Genomic DNA, 19,822 nt, shown 5'->3' with positions numbered 1-19,822 from the left:
ACTTCTCTTACCTTGGCATCAGTTCTAATAGAAACATGAGAAGCTGCCTCACACGAAGTCAGGCCCTTGGTCCCTCTAGCTCAGCATTGTCTACACTGACTGGCAGCAGATCTCCAGGATTTCAGGCAGGGAACACTCTTCTGCATGCCAAGCAGAGCTACAGCCCTTCTCAGGGTTCACCCACCATCTCTCGCAGTGGGATCTGCCGTTGCCCGCTCTCAAACACACTTGAACTCCTGCCCACATCTCTCTTCCCCATCCCATTGTTACCAAACCAAATTGTATGTGAAAGATGGGTCCCCACCTGCTAAAGCTTGCCCCACATTATTATTTTTTTAAATGTATCTTTTACATCAGAATATCTCAGAAGGCCCTCTTTTTTTATAAAAAGGGTTTGTGGAAGATAAGAAAAAAAGGATCATATTATCTGGAAGTAAAAATACTGTTCCTTAGATACAGGACATGCACCCAAATAAAAGAGGCTTTAATCTCACTTCCTGAAGGTGGTCAGTCTTTGGCGAATTGCAGTGGGGTCTTCCATAGCTAGGGCACAGCCTCTGAGGATGTCATCTGGCGTTCTCTCTCTTTTTGTCTTTGTATCCTGCTGTTCCTTTAAGGAAATCAAGACAGACCTATGAGCTAGGCTGGCCCGAGATGGTGGCTGGCCCAGCGTTGCCTTTGGAGCTTCCCAGCTGAGTGAGGATTTAAACTCAAGTCTCCTTTGTCTAGTGCAGTTAAGAGGCCACTTGGCTGATCAACAGGATTATGGTGGGAGGAGGCTTTTTAAAAGATACATAAGGCCCAGCTCCTCAAATTTAGCTTGGAGGTTGTGTGAAACAGATGCTGAAGTCTGACTTGAATATTGAGTTGGGATGGGACTTCTTTTTTCAGCTTGTACAGATATGAAACACACTAAAATGTACATTGAAAGGAAATCGTAACATTTCCATTGTTTGAGATCTGTTCAGCTGCTGCTATGGATGACTTCTGTCATAGGGGTGGGGAAGGGGGAGTGGCCTCAGTGTAAGGGGTGAGCAATCACTTCATATGGACCTGTTTAACTTCCAGTGTGTGTGTGTTTTGAACTGAGGTGCTAACGTTTCTCCTTTGAGCAAATGCTACCACTTAATTTTCCAGGCCTTGGTCCCAACTCCTCCTCCACCCCAGCGCATGAAGTTGGCCGGAGAACATCAGTGCTCTTCTCCAAGAAGAACCCCAAAACTGCTGGGCCCCCAAAGCGTCCTGGACGTCCACCCAAGAATCGTGACAGCCAGCTGGCTCCAGGTCATGGGAACAGTCCTGTAGGGCCCCCTCAGCTGCCAATCATGGGATCCCAGCGGCAGCGCAAGAGGGCAAGGAGCCCACGCCCCAGCTCAAGCTCAGACAGCGACAGCGACAAATCGGCAGAGGATACTCCTATTGGTGAGTGAAAAACAGGGCCAAGTTGAGACAGGTCTTAAGCAAGGAATGTGAACAGCCTTCCTTCCACAGCATGTCTTGTTATGAGTAGAGATACCTGTCTTGTGTGGGCTGGGAATTGATTAACTGCAGGTTCTGCATATGGCAGAGCAGAAATTAAATCACACAAATAGTAATCATTAGACTGTGCACACAGATTTACTTCAGTATCAGTACTACTTAGAAGTTGCGGCAATTAAGTGAAATACACATTTTCTGGTGTTAAATACATAAATCAGGAACCATGGCAATAGTTTGTGAAAGAGAATATTGCCCACATCAGGTTAAGTTAACAACTAACAAAATAGTAGCAACAATTGACAAAATAGTAGTAACAGTGAAAAGGGGGTTGGTCTTCTGGGGATGATGGGAAGCAGACGGGACGCAGGAACAGAGGCTAAAGTATATTGTTGGGAATTACACAAAGAGGCGTAAAAGCCTGGAAACAAACGGGAGGGGAACAAAATAGATAAAAAATATATCCCCCCCCCCAATTTTCCTAGGCCTCATATCTCTAGCGCATCCTTCCTCTTTTTTTTTCTTCACTTTATTTGCAGAGCCATAGGCCATCGCACAAGTCCAACACACATTCAGTTTTAAAATGAACAGAGCTAAAACAGTTAATATTAAAAGGCCAAAACAGTCCGTTTAAAATTAAGAAAGAGTAATACAGTTCACGGTAAAGGATCCTTATAGATTAAAAAAAGACCTTATGGAGATTACTGTTACCACGTAGGGCCCCCAGAGGTGTCAGTTCGATACATAGTTTGCTCGTAGTTTTTGAGCTGCCAGGGCAAATAAGGACACTCTGTGCATTATGTAAGCTTCTACATCAGACATCAGGTAACATATTTTTTCATGGTCTGAGACCAGGTACTGACTTGCCAGCAAGCCCTTCAGATACTTTACACGTGGATTCAAGTAAATAGGACAAGACAGCAGATAGTGGGCAAGATCCTCCACCTCCGATGTTCCGCATACGCAGAGTCTCTGAGCCCATGGTGTCCCAGAAAAACGACCTTCCCTTACCGCATTTGGCATGGTGTAAAAGCGAAGCGCCGTAAATGCCTGCCTAAGAATTACAGGGATGGACAGAGTCAAATATGCTGCTCTGGCATGATCAAGTTTAAAAAGCCAGTACCAGCGAGAGGCTCTAGAATTAATCAAAGTCAATCTGTCTAAATAGGCACAATGTCGGTAAATAGCATCACGTAGCTTCGTTTTATTAGCTAGAAGGGAAGGATCCTGAGGCGGTATATGATAAACCTGGAGTAGGTTGTCTATTCTTGTACTCCACAGCCTAACACCAGCAGCCTGATCAAAACAGAGATTTAGAAATATTTTGGCAGGTGTTTCTTTTATGGATCTCCGTAGATGAACAAGAATATTATGTATATGGGCTCTAAGTGGGGGGAGCCCCACTTCTGCTCGGAGCGACGCAGCTGGAGTACCAGGGGGTAATGCCAGAAGTCCTCTCCAGAAGTTATTTTGAATGACCTCCAGGCTAGCAGTACAGATTTCGTCCCAGCCCCATACTGCTGCTCCATAAGTGATCTGGGGAATAACCTTACTCTGGAAAAATTTTAAAGCGGGCTCGATTAGGTTACCACCCACCGTATGATAAAATTTAAGGATAGCCCCGCAAATTCTTGCTGCTAATGCTTTGGTCATTTCTAAATGCTTTTTCCAGGAAAGTGTATCAGAAAAATGTACTCCCAGATATTTAAAGGATCGACATTGTTCAAGTTGGTGCTCAGCTATTGCCCATTTAGACTTAAGATACCTTTTACCAAATACCAGCACTTTTGTCTTCTCATAGTTAATCTGTAACTTTTCCTTAATACAATAGTCCTCAAGTTTTTGTAAAATTCTCCGTAAACCGATACGAGTAATAGAAAGTAAAATCATATCGTCTGCATATAAAAGAATAGAGATTTTCCTACTTCCAATGGAGGGGGTGGGGAATTCTGGGCCAGATAGTTCAGAAACAATGTCATTAAGGTAGAAGTTAAAAAACAGGGGGGCCAGAAGGCAACCCTGCTTTACCCCTTTTTCTACCGCAATAGGATCTGTTAGGGAGCCGGAGGTTCCCACCCTCACATGTGAGGTTGTGTTGGTATGCAATACCTTTAACAGAAACAAGAGGCGCCTATCGATATTAGAGCTGGCCAATTTGTTCCACAGAAGATTCCTGTCTATGGAATCAAAAGCAGCTGCCAAATCAACAAATGCTACATATAGATGTTTAGTAGGCCCAGTGATACTTTGTCTGGCCAGATAGTAAAGGGTCAAGCAGTGGTCAATAGGGCTCAAGCCTTTTCTAAACTCCGCTTGCTCCGGAAAAATAATTTGATTTTCAGCTTCCCAATCTTCCAGCTTATGGAGGAGGTACTTACTATAAAGCTTACAGGCTATGTTTAGGAGGCTGATTGGGCGGTAATTATTGGGATCCTGCCTGTCACCTTTTTTATAAATAGGGACGACTATACTTTGCCCCCAACCCTCAGGGATTGTGCCCGAACCATTAATCTGTGAAAAAAGCTTAGCTAGTATAGGGGCCCACCAGTCCGGGAAATGTTTGTAGATTTCAGGAGGCAACATATCCTCACCAGGGGCCTTACCGGTTCTGAGGGAGGTGATGAGGGACTTAATTTGAGTTGCCGTAACCGAAGGCCAATGAGGCATGGACATTACTTCGAGGTCAAAGGGTGCCGCAAAAGAGACTGACAGTGGTGTGTAGAGGCTACTGAAATGTGAGTGCCAGGCTGACGCTGCTATCTGGCCTATAATTAAGTGCCTAGTTGCACCCATACCAGCCGCAACAAGGTCCCAAAACTGGCGTTCTTTTCTTTCTACCACCGTCATGGTTAATTGTTGCCATTGAGATTCCGTGAAAGCAGCCTTTTTTTGTTTCAAAAGGTGCTTGTATGAGGTTCTCAAATCCACGAAGAAACCGTGGGAGTAATTCTCCGGGCAGCTAGCTGTCAGGCGAAGGTAGCGCGTCAGCTTTCTCTTGGCGAACTTACAATCTCGGTCAAACCAGGTATTACCGGAACACCTGTTGGCCGTAGGATGTCTTTTCTGGACCAATCTAGGTTTTAAATAGAACAGAATGGTCTGGTAGGCTTTCAAGGGGTCCACCTCAGAGTTCAAAACCCCTTGACGAAGGGATTGGAGGGTATTACCCTCAAAGAGATTTACTATAGAGAGGGACAAATTGGTAGACCAACGTACTCTCCGTTCCGCAACTACTGATCCCTCCATAGGTGGCAAGAATTGAGGGAGAGTCGAAAACGGAAGCTCAGATTTAGCAGGAGAGGAAAGTGGTCACTTTCCGTCCTGGTATCAACAACAAATCCTCGGACATCTGATAGCAAAGAGTGGGAAACCAAAGCAAAATCAATTGTGCTTGCACCCCGGTTAGTTAAATAAGTAAAAGAGCCTTTGGAGGTGTCAACTTCAGAACCATTCAGGATTTCGAGGTGATGTACAAATGAAAGCTCCACCAAATGCTTACCCTGTCTGTTCGATTTTTTGTCCTGCAAAGTCCTATAGGTCATGGGAGCCTGGCAAGTAGGACCCCAATTTGTAGATGCTTCACCGCTCAACCATAGATCACCCAATCTGGCATTAAAATCCCCACAAAGAAGCAGTCTAACATTAGGGAATTGTACCTCTACCTGCGATAAACTTTCTGTTAGCCGATCCCAAACACTGTTATGGCCCAGGGACCTGGCAAGAGAGGGGGGGAAATAGACATTTATACATATAAGGGATCCTATGGATTTGCCCCTTATCCTAAGGATCTGGACATATTGTGGGAGGGTGTTAAGTAATTGCTGAACCTCGACTGACAGATCAACCGAGATGAAGATAGTAGGCCCCCCGCTGCCACGGCCTTTTAGTTTTTGCTTTACAGCTGGGCTAGAGAAGGCACGATAACTGTGTAAGAACACTTGAGTCTGAATTGACGAGCCAAGTTTCTTGGAGACAGATGATCTTAAATTTGCGGAGGTAATCAACAAAATCTTCATCATACAGTTTACTCTCCCAACCCATAATGTTCCACGATAGGGTAGATAGTTGTCAGTCTGTACAAATTGCGTCAACATCCTTGAGAGCACAGACACAACCATTAGTATTAGCAGCTGTTGTTAGAGCCTGTGTACTTTCCCCCTTAACTGCCAACTTAGACTCCTGGGGATTCATAGTACAGTGTACTTGAGACTTGACAGGAACAGAAAGTACCTCCAGAGGGACCGGGGCCGGGGAACTTAATATGCCTCTATTCCAAGGGGGGCTATCAGTTGATCCCAGCTCCTCATCTTCCAGGAACCTCATCCTAGGCCAGAAGCCAGGGGACGTTGGTTTCCTGTATCTGGCTGTGCTATTATGTGTATACATAGGACTTTGGTCTAAGAGGAGATTCTTCTACCACCCTTCTATATTGGCCTACACCTGTAGTTAATCCCTCCCTACTCTGTACCCTGGGACTGTTAAGTGGGGAAGGTGGGAGATCCATGCCATTAGCCACCCTCCTGGGGGAACCCAGCCCCTCAGTAGGGGGCCATACATTTGGCATGGATCTTACCAAAACAGGGTCAGGAGAAGGTTTCTCCTGGACAGATAGCCTTTCCAGATGGAGTTTTAGGTATTCCAATCTGCTCAGAATCTCGGATTGGCCCGAGAATGGGAGAGTGCCAAAAGTGTCTATCAACATAAGTTCTTCATTAGTGAAGAGATCCCTGATTTCTCCTGCCAAATGGTCGGTGTCTTGAGACCTGGCAGCCATACTCTCCCAATGGCCCGGGCACAAAGCCTCAGATGTAAAGTCAATGAGCACAGCGTGATTCTCCGACACCTCTACTGGCTGTTGGCACGGTCTACGATGAGGAAATAGGGCTTCAGGGAGCGCCCTGTTTTCGAAGAGTCTAGAGATGCTTATGCCAACTTTAGCCAGGTCGCCCTTGTTGGAGAAGATGGAATTTGTCACAGACCAGGAGGAAAACAAAACAACGGCACGTGCCTTTATGCCGTTATAGAACAGGTACTCCATCTGTTGGATATCAGTTGCCAGAATGTGGATTGAAGAAGTACCCACCAGGATTCCAAGGAGATGTTGAACGCGGTCGTCTTGGGATAAAAATCTGCTGGGTTTGGGAAAGTTCTCAAGAACCAGCTTAGAGGGGTTCAAAACTAAATTCCATTTTGGGTCTTTTAGCTGGTCCCCCATCCCCCGGGTTAGGGGCTGCTTCAAGACTGCGTCCTGCCAAGGATCCTGAAAGGGTAAATAGGGGACCTGTGCATTTAAAGGTAACAGTGAAGGGGGGGAAGAAATAGATGTAGCTGCCCTTACATTGATGGGAGTGTCACTAGGATTTGAAGCACTTCCCACGCGCGGACTCTTACAAGTCATACTTGGCAACATTCCCCCTCTCTGGGGAGGGGGCTCAAGGTTCTTAGAGGGTGAACTCAACGCCCATGCCTCTCTCTGTGGTGGTAGCTTCTCCATCAATGCAAATAATTTCCTAAAATTCATTTTCCCCCTACGAGGCAACTTACAGTTTTTCAAGTTCTTTGACTTTTTCTGTTTACGTTTTATTGATATAATAGGTTTTCTCCTGGCCTTCCCACGTTCCCATGGATTTGTCCCCACCTCCTTATAAGTAGGTATTTGGGGGGTCCTTTGGGGAACAGGTACCACCTCAATCTCGGAAGGTGTTGCCTCTTTGTGGTGCATGTCGACTAAAGTCGATAGCAGGTGGTTACACTCTGACAAGTAGGATTTCATATGGTCAAAGTCCATAGCAAGCATAAGCAACCACCCCATAATAAATGGGCTGACCCCATCGGTTTCCTGATCTTGTTGATATTGATGTTGTCCCAAAGTGGCATTATTATCCTTTTTGGCCGTGGCCAATTCTTTATGCTGTGAAGTATCTATGTTTGGCACAGCGTCCCAATGCCTCATTGGCTCCAGACCTGAGCAAATCGCTAGCCAACTCCAAAGAAGAATGGGTCAGTTGTTGCACCTCCAGCACCATCATATTATCCATAACTTCATTTGGGGCATTTGTTGTAACTAGCTCACTGGGTGAAGTTGTGGGTAGATCTACAGAGTATGATCCAATGTCTGTTCGGAGTGGAGGAGCTTCCTCTTGAGGAGATTCTGCAAGTGTGATTTCAGCTGCCAAACTTAGAGCAGGGTAGTCCTCGGAAATTACCGGCAGATTATCTTTAAAGGAGAAGGACCAATCAGGGAGTAGGTACGTATCTGGTGAGGAATTCTCATGATGCCTTTCCTTTGGATGTGAAGTAAAAAAGTCTGTAATTTTTAGTTGGCCCTTTTGCACCTTGTCAGTGGTTTTGCAGGTATACAAAACGGGTTGAGATTGTAGCTGTGATTTTCCTCCCCCCCCCCCCCCGGGTCTTCTCTGTTGTAACATACTCTCAAACAGGAGGGGGGCTCCCAAGGGTTTTCTTGCACTTCTTGTTAAGACCATTAGAGTATTAACATCCCCCCCCGATTCAGAACTGTTGATGCCAGGACCCCTTGTAGAGCCCCAAATGGACTTTGGTAGACTTTTAAGACTCTGACTCAGCACTGCACTCTAATTCCGAGCGGCCAAGTCGACATCCATACAAAAGAAAAATTAATATTAAAATTTATAAATAACAATCCAGAGGGAGAAAGCCAAAATATATAGCAAGTAGTCCTAAAAGTCTTTTGATGTTATATTTACCAGACGGTAGGAAGGTTACTCCCTGATTGTAGATAACGAAATTACTTACTCAGTAATTAATGACGGAGGAGGAAAGAAAACACAAGGAAGACAACCTTTCTAGTCTCGAGAGAAATATAGTTGGTGTAAGATCCTCAGCTGAGGCAAAACAGGTTGCTTAGCCTTGAGATAAGAACTCTAAAAACTGATAGAAAGCGGAGCTCCAGACTTAGCGTCCTACTAGTTCGCCATCTTCCCCCGGACTTTTTTCCCCTTCCTCTTGAAAGTACTACCAAAGTTGTCTAGGTTGAGTTATTGGCAGACAAAGCTTTCATTTTAAAAAAAACCTATGAAGAGAAAAAGTGCCTTTCTTTTAAAAATGGAAACCGGGGACTTTGCAGTGTATGCAGCCAATCCATCTGTCCTGGTATCCAGGTTTCATGATTTGTAGTGTGATCGTTGGCCAGATAGAAAGCCATTGTATTTGCTCAGCTGGTGAGTTCAGCTCTAGGAATCTATACTAGAGTGTGTTCTGATTTGCCCTTCTACCTCTTCCTTCCTTCCTTCCTTCCTAGACCTGCCAGCCAATGGCTTCAGCAGTGGCAATCAGCCAGTCAAGAAGAGTTTCCTAGTTTATCGCAACGACTACAACCTCCCACGCAGTAGTTCTGAATCAGAGTCCAGCAGCACCAGCACCAGCAGCGCTGCTTCAGACCGCACCAGGTACCAGAAGATCCAGCCCATTGCATGGAGCTATGAGACAGGGTCCCTTTCCCTTTAGCCTGGGTGCGCAATGCAGATAGTAGTGGCCAGATAGCTTCAGGTGAGGTAATTTCCCATGTGGCAAGCTTGATGTCTGTAATTGTCCTTCCAAAATCAAAGGTAGTCTTGTGTGGCCCACACGCACACCCTGTCACAAGATCTTAGCACAGCCCCCCGCATATAAATGTGTATGTTCCAGATTATGGCATGCCAAAAGCAGAACTGGATACATCTGAGCTGGCTGCAGGAAAGGATTGATTTAGCAAAAGTGGTGACTTCGACAAGGTTGCAGAGAGCATATCTGAGCCATGGCCACAGATCAGAGTGATGTAATTCCAGGCACTGTTCCAGATGAAACTGTGTATGTGATTTGCCTTTAAAAAAGAACTGGACAAATTCCCCATGGAGAAGGCTATTAATAGCTACTAGTCAAGATAGTTGCATGCTGTTTCCAGTATCGGAGGCACTATGCTTTCGAATGCCAGTTGCTAGGGATCACAAGCAGGAAAGTGCTATTGTGCACTTGAGTTCTGCTTCTGGGGACTCACATCTGCATCTGGTTGGCCATCGTGGGAAACAGGATGCTGGACGCAGTGGGCCTTTGATGTGACACAGCAAGGCTCTTATGTGTGCTGCCACAATGAGAGGCTGAGGACCGTTGGTTGTCTTTCACTTGCCATGCTTACCCAAAGCTCTAGTGGTGAGGCTGATTCTGGCAACTCATATAGGCGATTCCTGGACTGTATTGTTCTCTCTGTCCCTCCTAGACCTCTCAGGGAACAGCTCTCATTCCTTTGCCCTCTCAGTTATTAACATGCAGGTAGTTCTGGCCGCAGGCTTCTTCAGAAAGCAATGTCCAGAATGTGAATTCTGCTTCCTCCAATTTAGCACAACTCCCTCGAAACAAGGTAGAGGGAAGCCCTCTTTCTCCCGGGTGAATTTCCCAGAGGACAGCAGCGAAGACACGTCAGGAACAGAAAATGAGTCCTACTCAGTCGGAACTGGCCGAGGGGTGGGCCATGGCAGTGAGTATCAGGGCACTGTTTTCTCTGTTTTCCGATCTGGAGATGGGGTGGCAAGAAGGATGGCGATGACCTGTTTCCCACTCTTGTTCTGCCTTTGTACAGTGGTGCGGAAGAACATCAGCCGATCGGCTGGCTGGTTGTCTGAGGATGAGGACTCCCCTCTCGATGCCCTGGACCTGGTGTGGGCCAAGTGCCGGGGTTACCCATCTTATCCAGCACTGGTGGGTTTATACGCATGCCGACATATACACACACCTTCCCTGAGGCTCAAAGAGGCAGGCCCACTGGTAACCTTGGTGGTGGTGGTGGTGATGCGTCTCTTGAGACAGTAGATATCAGTAGATATGAGGTGATGAATAAGTGAAGGTTCAAGGACAAGTCAACAGGAGATAAGGAAATGTATGAGGCCATGATCACACTACAAAATAGAAAATGCTACTTAATGTGGAATTCAACAGAAACCGAGTATTCCTTTAAAAAAAAAAAAACTTTTGTAACTCTTGTATTTTTTTTTTAAGTGTTTGTGTGTGAGAGACAGAGAGAGAGAGAGAGAGAGAGTGGGTGGTGGAACCTGTAGCCCTCCAGATGTTGATGAACTCTTAATTCCCGCCAGCCCCAGCCAGCATGACCAATGATCAAGGATGATGGGAGTTGTAGTCCAGCAACATCTGGAGGGCCACTTGCTCTCCACTCCTGCCCTACTCCCTTTGCTTTTTGCTGAATCCCTCACCAGTTTCTGGCAAAAACTGAACTCAAGATTTCAGCCTCCCCATCCTTAAATCCTAAATCATGCAACTATACAAACAGTTTGTTTGAATAATTAGCACCTCCTAGCACAAGACTGGTGCTAACAGAAACATTAATTTGTTATAGCTGTAGTAATTTATTCCAGACACAAAATTTAGGTTTTGTGGTTGCAGAATTCTCAGCTTCTGCTACTATGCATCACACATAAACTAGAACCTTTAGAATGTATCCTCTGCAACTATGAGGGACAGAAACTTGATTTAGTGGGGAGGGAACAATCCCTGACAGCTAAGGTTTTGAGGAGCCCTGATTCTATTACCACTAGCAGGATTCATGTACAATTGCACATGGTGTGGAAATCAGGCTGTTAAATATGTAGAGGCTATAGCCTTTAAAGCCCCAGTGCTAGGTTACCCTAGCTGTTTACCATTAAAACCAGCACATTTATTTGTCACATTTACGTCTTATCAGTTCGTTGAAGCAGCTCAGGGCAGTTGATTTGCATAATGGGCAGGTTAGGCTGAGATATACTGACCTGTACACGACCACTTAGGTGAACTTCATGGCCAAACTGGGACTTGAACCTGGGTGTTTCCCCACACCAGTTCTCAACCCTTTCGTGTAGGTCTTGCATCAGTCTATGTCTGCTGCCTTTCCTTGTCATGTGTGTGTGTGGGGCTTTCCCTGTTGCACCATATGGATAGTTGCCTTCTCTGATGTCTGATCTTTTCCCTTCTGCTGTTGGCAGATCATCGATCCCAAGATGCCACGGGAAGGGATGTTTCACCACGGGGTGCCCATCCCTGTACCCCCATTGGAGGTGCTGAAGCTGGGAGAGCAGATGACTCAGGAAGCCCGGGAGCATCTCTACCTGGTCCTCTTCTTTGACAACAAGCGTACCTGGTAAGGGCTGGGCGCTTGTGCTGCTTTCCCCATCACTGAAGGTTGCAGGAATGGAACTGCCATGCAAGGCCAAATCAAAACCTGGAGACACTGAGACAGTTGGAGAATGGAGTAGTCTCCTCTCTTCAGGAGAGATAGGGGGCTCTAGTGATGTTTGCTTGTTCTGTTTTTGCAGGCAGTGGTTGCCCCGCACCAAACTCGTGCCCCTGGGCGTGAACCAGGACCTGGACAAGGAGAAGATGCTGGAAGGGCGCAAGTCCAACATCCGCAAATCTGTCCAGATTGCCTACCACCGCGCCATGCAGCACCGCAACAAAGTGCAAGGAGAGCAGAGCAGCGACTCCAGCGAGAGCGACTGACCCTTAGTGGGGCTCCCGCCCAGGGTGCTCACTCGGTGCAGCTGGACTGTACGGGAGAGGGGAGAGGGGAGCTCCAGCCTTGAGAAGCCCAGGCCCTCGGTCAGGCTGCAGGAACTCATGCAGAGCACCCAGCGGCACCTCCGGTGTGTGGGGCACACCCACAGAGCACTGTGCCCTCCATGTGGGCAAGCCTACCTCTTGTGTCAGCCTGCCGTTCTTTGTTCCATGCCTGGAATTGCCCTGACCAGCTGCGTGAGCAAAACCCAGCTGCCTGTATAGCTCCCAAGGACAATAGCCCACTGTCTGGGTCCTGAGGCCCCTAGGCCTTTGTAAAATACTGTACAATAGCAGGAGAATGTAAATTATTTGGGCTGCTCCATAAACACACACGAACACACAGACCCTGGCCCCATGTTTCCCTGCATCATAGCACCTGTCCAGATGCATCAACCTTTCCTCGGCCCAGCCCCACCGACACTCTGCAGAGCAGGGCCACTGTCTTCTCACTCGCACATTTTGATACTATAGCTTTTTGGAACCTGGCTCTGCCTGATCCCCTACCCTGTAGGTCCCCGGCTGTTCTTTCTGCTGCAGCCGGGTGGGCATTTGTACTTGTATTTATTTTGGAGGAAGAAGATCTCTATCAGTTCTTAGAAAATAAAATGGCTCTTTTGGAACCAACTGCGTCTGTTCTTTTTGTTGTTGCTGTTACCAGAAAGAATGAGGGAAAGTGTTTTATCATGTGGAGATCTTGTGCCCATTGCATACTTTTGTCCATTCTTGATCAGAAAACACATAGCTGTATAGACACAAAGCCAACTCTACTGTCAGGATAAACACCATGGCTATCATTATTTATTGTTTATTTAGCACTAGGTGCTATGTGCTGCCCATAAGAATGATTTTTGCAACTTCCTTTACTATTTTTGGAAAAAACAATCCAGAAATGACATATAGGCAAGGTACCCTTTTCATCATTCCCTATGTTACACTCACACCCAGCTCTTAATTCCAAAGGGCTCAAAAGTAGCTTAAATATGGACCTCCCATCCTGGCATCTCATGGAGCGACACCCAGTTAAGCTCATTCAGCAGTAACACTGCATCAGATTATTCTCTGAACATTTCAGGACAATAATGCCGCAAGTACAGCCTTTTTAAAAAACCTCCACTCCTGTTCTATAGAGAGCAATGTCAAGCCTTCCAATAGTTTCATCCAATATTTGAATACTACACCTAGTGTGCTTTAAGATATTAATCACATTTGCTACATAACTTTTTTCTCCTGTGCCTCTGTTCTCACACTTGATCTGCATTGTTTGGCAACATGTGAATGATGCTAAGAACGTCTTTTTAGTCTGGAAGGTGTTCTGGTAGTGGCAGTAATGCAGAAAAGAACCATTTTAAAATTTAATGTAGCCTTAACTTTACAGATAAATGCACAAAAGTGTTTGCATTACTTGCAAAAAACAGTCTTGTTACACATGGTGTGGCCAGCAGTTGCTGCCTCTATTTGGTGTGAATCTATTTTGATTTTTTAATGTGGATTTTCCCAGTTAGTCGGGTAATAGTTTCATGTGGGAAGCTAAAGCTAACTTGTCGCTAACAGAAACATCTTACTTTCCATGACATGTATTATAAAGCTGCTAGTAGTTTTCATTGTTTTAATTATAATCTGTTTTAATTATTTTTAACATTGAATTTTAAACTTGTAACCTGCCGAGATCTGCTGCTGAAGGTAAGTTGATTACAACTTATGGCGACCCTATGAATCAGCAACCTCCAAGAGCATCTGTCATGAACCACCCTTCTCAGAACTTGTAAGTTCAGGTCTGCGGCTTCCTTTATGGAATCAATCCATCTCTTGTTTGGCTTCCTCTTTGTCGACTCCCTTCTGTTTTTCCCAGCATTATTGTCTTTTCTAGTGAGTCATGTCCTCTCATGATGTGTCCAAAGTATGATAACCTCAGTTTCATCATTTTAGCTTCTAGTGATAGTTCTGGTTTAATTTGTTCTAATAAGCAATTATTTGTCTTTTTCGTGGTCCATGTTATCTGCAAAGCTCTCCTCCAACACCACATTTCAAATGAGTTGATCTTTCTTATTTGCTTTTTTCACTGTCCAACCTTCACATCCATACATTTGTTGTTATGTGCCTTCAAGTCGATTACGACTTATGGAGACCCTTTGAATCAGCAACCTCCAAGAGTATCTGTCATGAACCACCCTTCTCAGATCTTGTAAGTTCAGGTCTGTGGCTTCCTTTATGGAATCAATCCATCTCTTGTTTGGCCTTCCTCTTTTTCTACTCCCTGCTGTTTTTCCCAGCATTATTGTCTTTTCTAGTGAATCATGTCTTCTCATGATGTGTCCAAAGTATGATAACCTCAGTTTCATCATTTTGGCTTCTAGTGACAGTTCTGGTTTAATTTGTTCTAACACCCAATTATTTGTCTTTTTCACAGTCCATGGTATGCGCAAGGTTCTCCTCCAGCACCACGTTTCAAATGAGTTGATTTTTCTCTTATCTGCCTTTTTCACTGTCCAACGTTCACATCCATACATAGAGATCGGGAATACCATGGTCTGAATGATCCTGACTTTGGTGTTCAGTGATACATCTTTGCATTTGAGGACCTTTTCTAGTTCTCTCACAGCTGCCCTCCCCAGTCCTAGCCTTCTTCTGATTTCTTGACTATTGTCTCCATTTTGGTTAATGACTGTGCCGAGGTATTGATAATCCTTGACAAATTCAACGTCCTCATTGTCAACTGTAAAGTTACATAAATCTTCTGTTGTCATTACTTTAGTCTTCTTGACGTTCAGCTGTAGTCCTGCTTTTGTGCTTTCCTCTTTAACATTCATCAGCATTCATTTCAAATCATTACTGGTTTCTGCTACGAGTATGGTATCGTCTGCATATCTTAAATTATTGATGTTTCTCCCTCCAATTTTCACACCTCCTTCATCTTGGTCCATTCCCACTTTCCGTATGATATGTTCTGCATACAGATTAAACAAATAGGGTGATAAAATACAACCCTGTCTCACACCCTTTCCAATGGGGAACCAATCGGTTTCTCCATATTCTGTCCTTACAGTAGCCTCTTGTCCAGAGTATAGGTTGTGCATCAGGACAATCAGATGCTGTGGCACCCCCATTTCTTTTAAAGCATTCCATAGTTTTTCATGATCTACACAGTCAAAGGCTTTGCTGTAGTCTATAAAGGACAGGGTGATTTTTTTCTGAAATTCCTTGCTCCGTTCCATTATCCAACGTATCTTTGCGATATGATCTCTGGTGCCTCTTCCCTTTCTAAATCCAGCTTGGACATCTGGCATTTCTCGCTCCATATATGGTAAGAGCCTTTGTTGTAGAATCTTGAGCATTACTTTACTTGCATGGGATATTAAGGCAATAGTTTGATAATTACTGCATTCTCTGGGATCCCCTTTCTTTGGAAGTGGGATATATATTGAATGCTTCCAGTCTGCGGGCCATTGTTTACTTTTCCATTTTTCTTGACAAATGTTTGTCAAAATTTGGACAGATTCAGTCTCAGTAGCTTGTAGCAACTCTATTGGTATGCAGTCTATTCCTGGTGATTTTTTTCTTCCAAGAATTTTAAGAGCAGCTTTCACCTCGCATTCTAAAATTTCTGGTTCTTCATCATATGGTTCCTCCGTGAATGAATCTGTCATCCTGTCATCTCTTTTAAAGAGTTCTTCAGCGTATTGCTTCCATCTTCTTTTTATTTCATCTCGGTCAGTCAGTATGTTCCCCTGTTGATTATTCAACATCCCTCCTCATGGTTGAAATTTCCCTTTAATTTCTCTAATCTTTAATTTCTCTAATCTTTTGGAATAGGGCTCTTGTTCTTCCCATTTTGTTGTAATAGTTTCCTTTGTCCCTACATACTTTAGTCGTTGTATAGTTGCATTTAGGGTTCTGACCGTGTTTCTATCTCCTTTTGCTTTTGCTTTCCTTCTCTCTTTAACCATTTTAAGAGTTTCTTCAGTCATCCACTGAGGTCTTTCGCTCTTTTTAACAAGAGGTATTGGCTTTTTGCATTCTTCCCTGATGATGTCCCTGACTTCAGTCCATATTTCTTCTGGTTCTCTGTCAACTAAGTTTAAAGCCTCAAACCTGTTCCTTATTTGATCTGTATATCAGAGCTTGGAAAAGTTACTTTTTTGAACTACAACTCCCATCAGCCCAATCCAGTGGCCATGCTGGCTGGGGTTGATGGGAGTTGTAGTTCAAAAAAGTAACTTTTCCAAGCTCAGCTGTATATTCCTCTGGGATGTTATTTAAATTGTATTTTGGCATTATAAGTGCTTTGTTGTTCTTCTTTAGCTTTACTCTGATTTTTGATACGATCAGTTCATGATCTGTACTGCAGTCTGCTCCTGGTCTTGTTTTTGAAGAAAGTATGGAACTTCTCCATCTTCTGTTTCCAATTATATAATCAATTTGATTCCTATATTGACCATCTGGAGATGTCCACGTGTACAGTCGTCTTTTTGGTTGCTCAAAAACACTGTTGGCAAGAAACAAATCATTGGCTTCACAGAATTCAATAAGTCTTTCTCCTGCTTCATTTCTGTCACCTAAGCCCCATTTCCCCACAATTCCTAGTTCTTCTCTGTTCCCTACTTTTGCATTCCAGTCCCCCATGATTATCATCATATCTTGTTTTGGTGTGTGATCAATTTCCTCCTGTACTTCTGCGTAAAATCTCTCCTTCTTCTGCGTTTGATGTTGGAGCGTAGACTTGGATGATGGCTATGTTAATAGGTTTCCCATTTAATCTCATTGATATCACTCGCTCAGACCTTGCGTTGTAGCTCCTGATTGCTTTTGCTACATCACTTCTCACTATTAAAGCAACCCCGTTTCTTGATTTCTCATTTCCTGCATAAAATATTTTGTAGTTGCCATATTGAAAATGTCCCATTCCTGTCCATTTTAATTCACTCATGCCAAGTATTGTAATGTTGATACGCTCCATTTCTTGCTTGACAATTTCTAACTTTCCCTGGTTCATGCTTCTCACATTCCATGTTCCTATTGTGTGCGTCGTACAACTCCGGACTCTCTTTTCGCATCTGTGCGAATCAGCCTCTGGGCTTCCTTTCGGCTTTGACCCAGCTGCGTCATTAGTCACAGCGCTACTCGTACTTGTCCTTTCCCAGTAGCTCGGTGAGTGTCTTCTGACCTGGGGGTCTCATCTTCCAGCACTATCTCGTGTTGCATTTTGGATACTCTGTTCATAGGGTTTTCGTGGTAAGAGGTATTCAGAGGTGGTTTACCATTGCCTTCCTCTGAGTTTGGATGCATCTTAGTCTGGTGTCTCAGCTTTGACCATTCCGCCTTGGGTGCCCCTGCTAGGAGTCTAGCCTCTTGGTCTAGACTCCTGATGGCATTGCTCTCAGCTTCTTCCACACTCTCAAACCCCCTCACCACGTTAAGGTGTGCATCCTAAAGGGGGACATCCATACATAGAGATTGGGAATACCATGGTCTGAATGATCCTTAGTGTTCAATAATATTAATAATTGGAAGAAGTACTGACAGTTTGATGTGGCAGCAGTAACAGGTTGTTTTCCATGCTGAGAGGAATATGTAAGCTCTGCTTAATTGTCACAGGAGCACTGTGTATTTGCAACACCAGCATACCCACATGTAGGTGATCTTATCAAAGTTCAGGTGTCCATGTTTTCATTCACAGCAGGAGAAATAAGCAGCTGTTAACATGCCTTAAAACAATGATAGAATTGCATTTATTCAGTGCTTTTAGTTATTTCTTGCAAGAGTTACAAATGTTCTACTTTATAACCGACAGTGTGAAACTCATAAATCATGTACAAGATTTGTATACAATAACTCTGTATTTCATCACCAGTGTTTCATAATAAGAGGCAGCAATTCTATACACATCTATCTGGGAACAAGCCCCATTAAACTCATTGGGGCTTACTACTAAGTAGGCATGCATAAGTATGCACTGTTAGTTAAGTTTTGAATTCTGGGCTTCCCATATATTGGAAAGATCTATCAGAATTTGTGCAGAAGTAAGCAAGGAGGACCAGTAGTGTTGAAATATTTTAATTAGGGAACAGATAAGACTGATGATTTCAATTTTACACTGTTTTTGATTAAAGAGCTCCATCATTTTGGCTAGATAGCACTTGAGAAAAAGTTTCAGTAGTTGAGGCAGACAACCAGAGAACCAGTTTTTGCATAGGGGATGGAGAGGAAGGTCTGTATTTTTTAAAATCTTGACAGCTGTAATGATGAGGTCGCTTTCAGGTAGCCAAAAAGAACAAAGAATCTTGTGACACCTTTAATGCAGTCATTATGGCATAAGTTACGCCTCATCTTGAGTACTGTGTCCAGTTCTGGTCTCCGCACTTCAAGAAGGTCACAGACAAACTAGAACAGGTTCAGAGGAGGGCAACAAGGATGATCTGGGGACTGGAAACAAAGCCCTATGAGGAGAGACTGAAAGAACTGGGCATGTTTAGCCTGGAGAAGACTGAGGGGAAATATGATAGCACTCTTCAAGTACATGAAAGGTTGTCACATAGAGGAGGGCCGGGACCTCTTCTCGATCATCCCACAGTGCAGGACACGAAATAATGGGCTCAAGTTGCAGGAAGCCAGATTTCGACTGGACATCAGGAAAAACTTCCTGTTAAAAGCCATACGACAATGGAACCAATTACTAGAGAGGTAGTGGCCTCTCCAACACTGGAGGCATTCAAGAGGCAGCTGGACAGCCATCTCTGCATTGTGCAGGGGGTTGGACTTGATGGTCTTCTAGGCCCCTTCCAACTCTACTATTCTATAAGCTTTTGTAGACTAGACTCCACATCATTTGTTCAGGAGTGGGGAACCCTCAGTACCCTCCTTAGGCCACGCCCCCTATCCTCAGACCACACCTGTCAGTGGCCCTGCTTCACCCCACAAGGGCTTTTGCCTAGCTGGAATGTGCCACTGAACTCCAATACTTGTCTGAACACGTGTTTTCATTGCTCCACTCACTTTTGCCTCTAGTCCCACCCACCACTGGCATGTGGCCTCAGAAGGTTGCCCACAAGGGAATGTGGTCTTTCAGCTGGAAATGGTTCCCCACCCCTGATCCAGTTCATGAAAGCTTATGACATTAAACAATTGCTAGTCTTTTTAAGGTGCCACAAGCCTCTTTGGTGCTACGCAGACTAACAAGCTAACCCCTTATGTGGTAATTGCTTCTTGCTGAGAAGAAATCAGCTGTTAATTTAGTGACTGTTCCAAGACTGCTTATTATTTTAAGCCCCTTCCAAAGGGTAGCCCCATTAGCCTGTTGCAGCAATAACAAGAAAGAAGTCTGTAATAAGAACGTAAGAGGAGCCCTTAAGCCAATGGCCCATCCAGTCCAGCATCCTCTTCTCAAAGTGGCCAATTAGATGCCCATGGGAAGTCTGCAAGCAGGGCCTGAGCAGAAGGGCATTCTCCCCTCCTGCCGTTTCCAGCAACTGGTATTTTTTATAATAATTTTTTTGCATTTTCTTATATCAACCTTTCTCTTTACACAGATTTTCCATGCAGAATAATCCAAGAAACTCACTACCTAGCCAACACGGCTAGTAGCCATTCTAGTAGCGATTGATGGCCTTAGTCCTCCGTGAATTGAGGACTGGGAGTTTATGAATAAAACAGGAAGATGGGGAGAAAACACCCCCCCTCCATCCATTTTGTAGCCATTCCAGAGTGCCCAAGGTTGTCGCGCCTGCCCAACTTCAACTCTCGGACCGGAATAACTTCTTCTGACGCTCATAAAGCCAGTACCTCCGCCCACTTA

General features: G+C 44.6%; 1 protein-coding gene across 3 annotated transcripts in view; it reads left to right on the top strand.

Annotated features, from left to right (window-relative positions):
• BRPF1 (bromodomain and PHD finger containing 1) overlaps window positions 1–12,653 on the top strand; it is a 32,553-nt gene extending 19,900 nt beyond the window's left edge. For 2 of the 3 annotated variants that reach the window (XM_061618901.1, XM_061618899.1), the window contains exons 9-14: window positions 1,138–1,422; window positions 8,756–8,903; window positions 9,831–9,967; window positions 10,070–10,188; window positions 11,463–11,617; window positions 11,793–12,653. In XM_061618901.1, the coding sequence (XP_061474885.1) occupies window positions 1,138–1,422; window positions 8,756–8,903; window positions 9,831–9,967; window positions 10,070–10,188; window positions 11,463–11,617; window positions 11,793–11,976 (1,028 nt within the window). In that variant the 3' untranslated portion in view covers window positions 11,977–12,653. Of the gene's footprint in view, window positions 1–1,137; window positions 1,423–8,755; window positions 8,904–9,830; window positions 10,189–11,462; window positions 11,618–11,792 lie in introns of all 3 variants that reach the window. The other variant, XM_061618898.1, reaches the window with a different exon arrangement.
• Window positions 12,654–19,822: the final 7,169 nt, after the last annotated feature.

Source organism: Rhineura floridana, chromosome 3 (assembly GCF_030035675.1).
Source record: "Rhineura floridana isolate rRhiFlo1 chromosome 3, rRhiFlo1.hap2, whole genome shotgun sequence".
Classification (NCBI taxonomy): domain Eukaryota; kingdom Metazoa; phylum Chordata; class Lepidosauria; order Squamata; family Rhineuridae; genus Rhineura; species Rhineura floridana.
The sequence above is the reverse complement of the archived record's forward strand: the minus strand, read 5'-3'. Positions and strand labels throughout refer to the sequence as shown.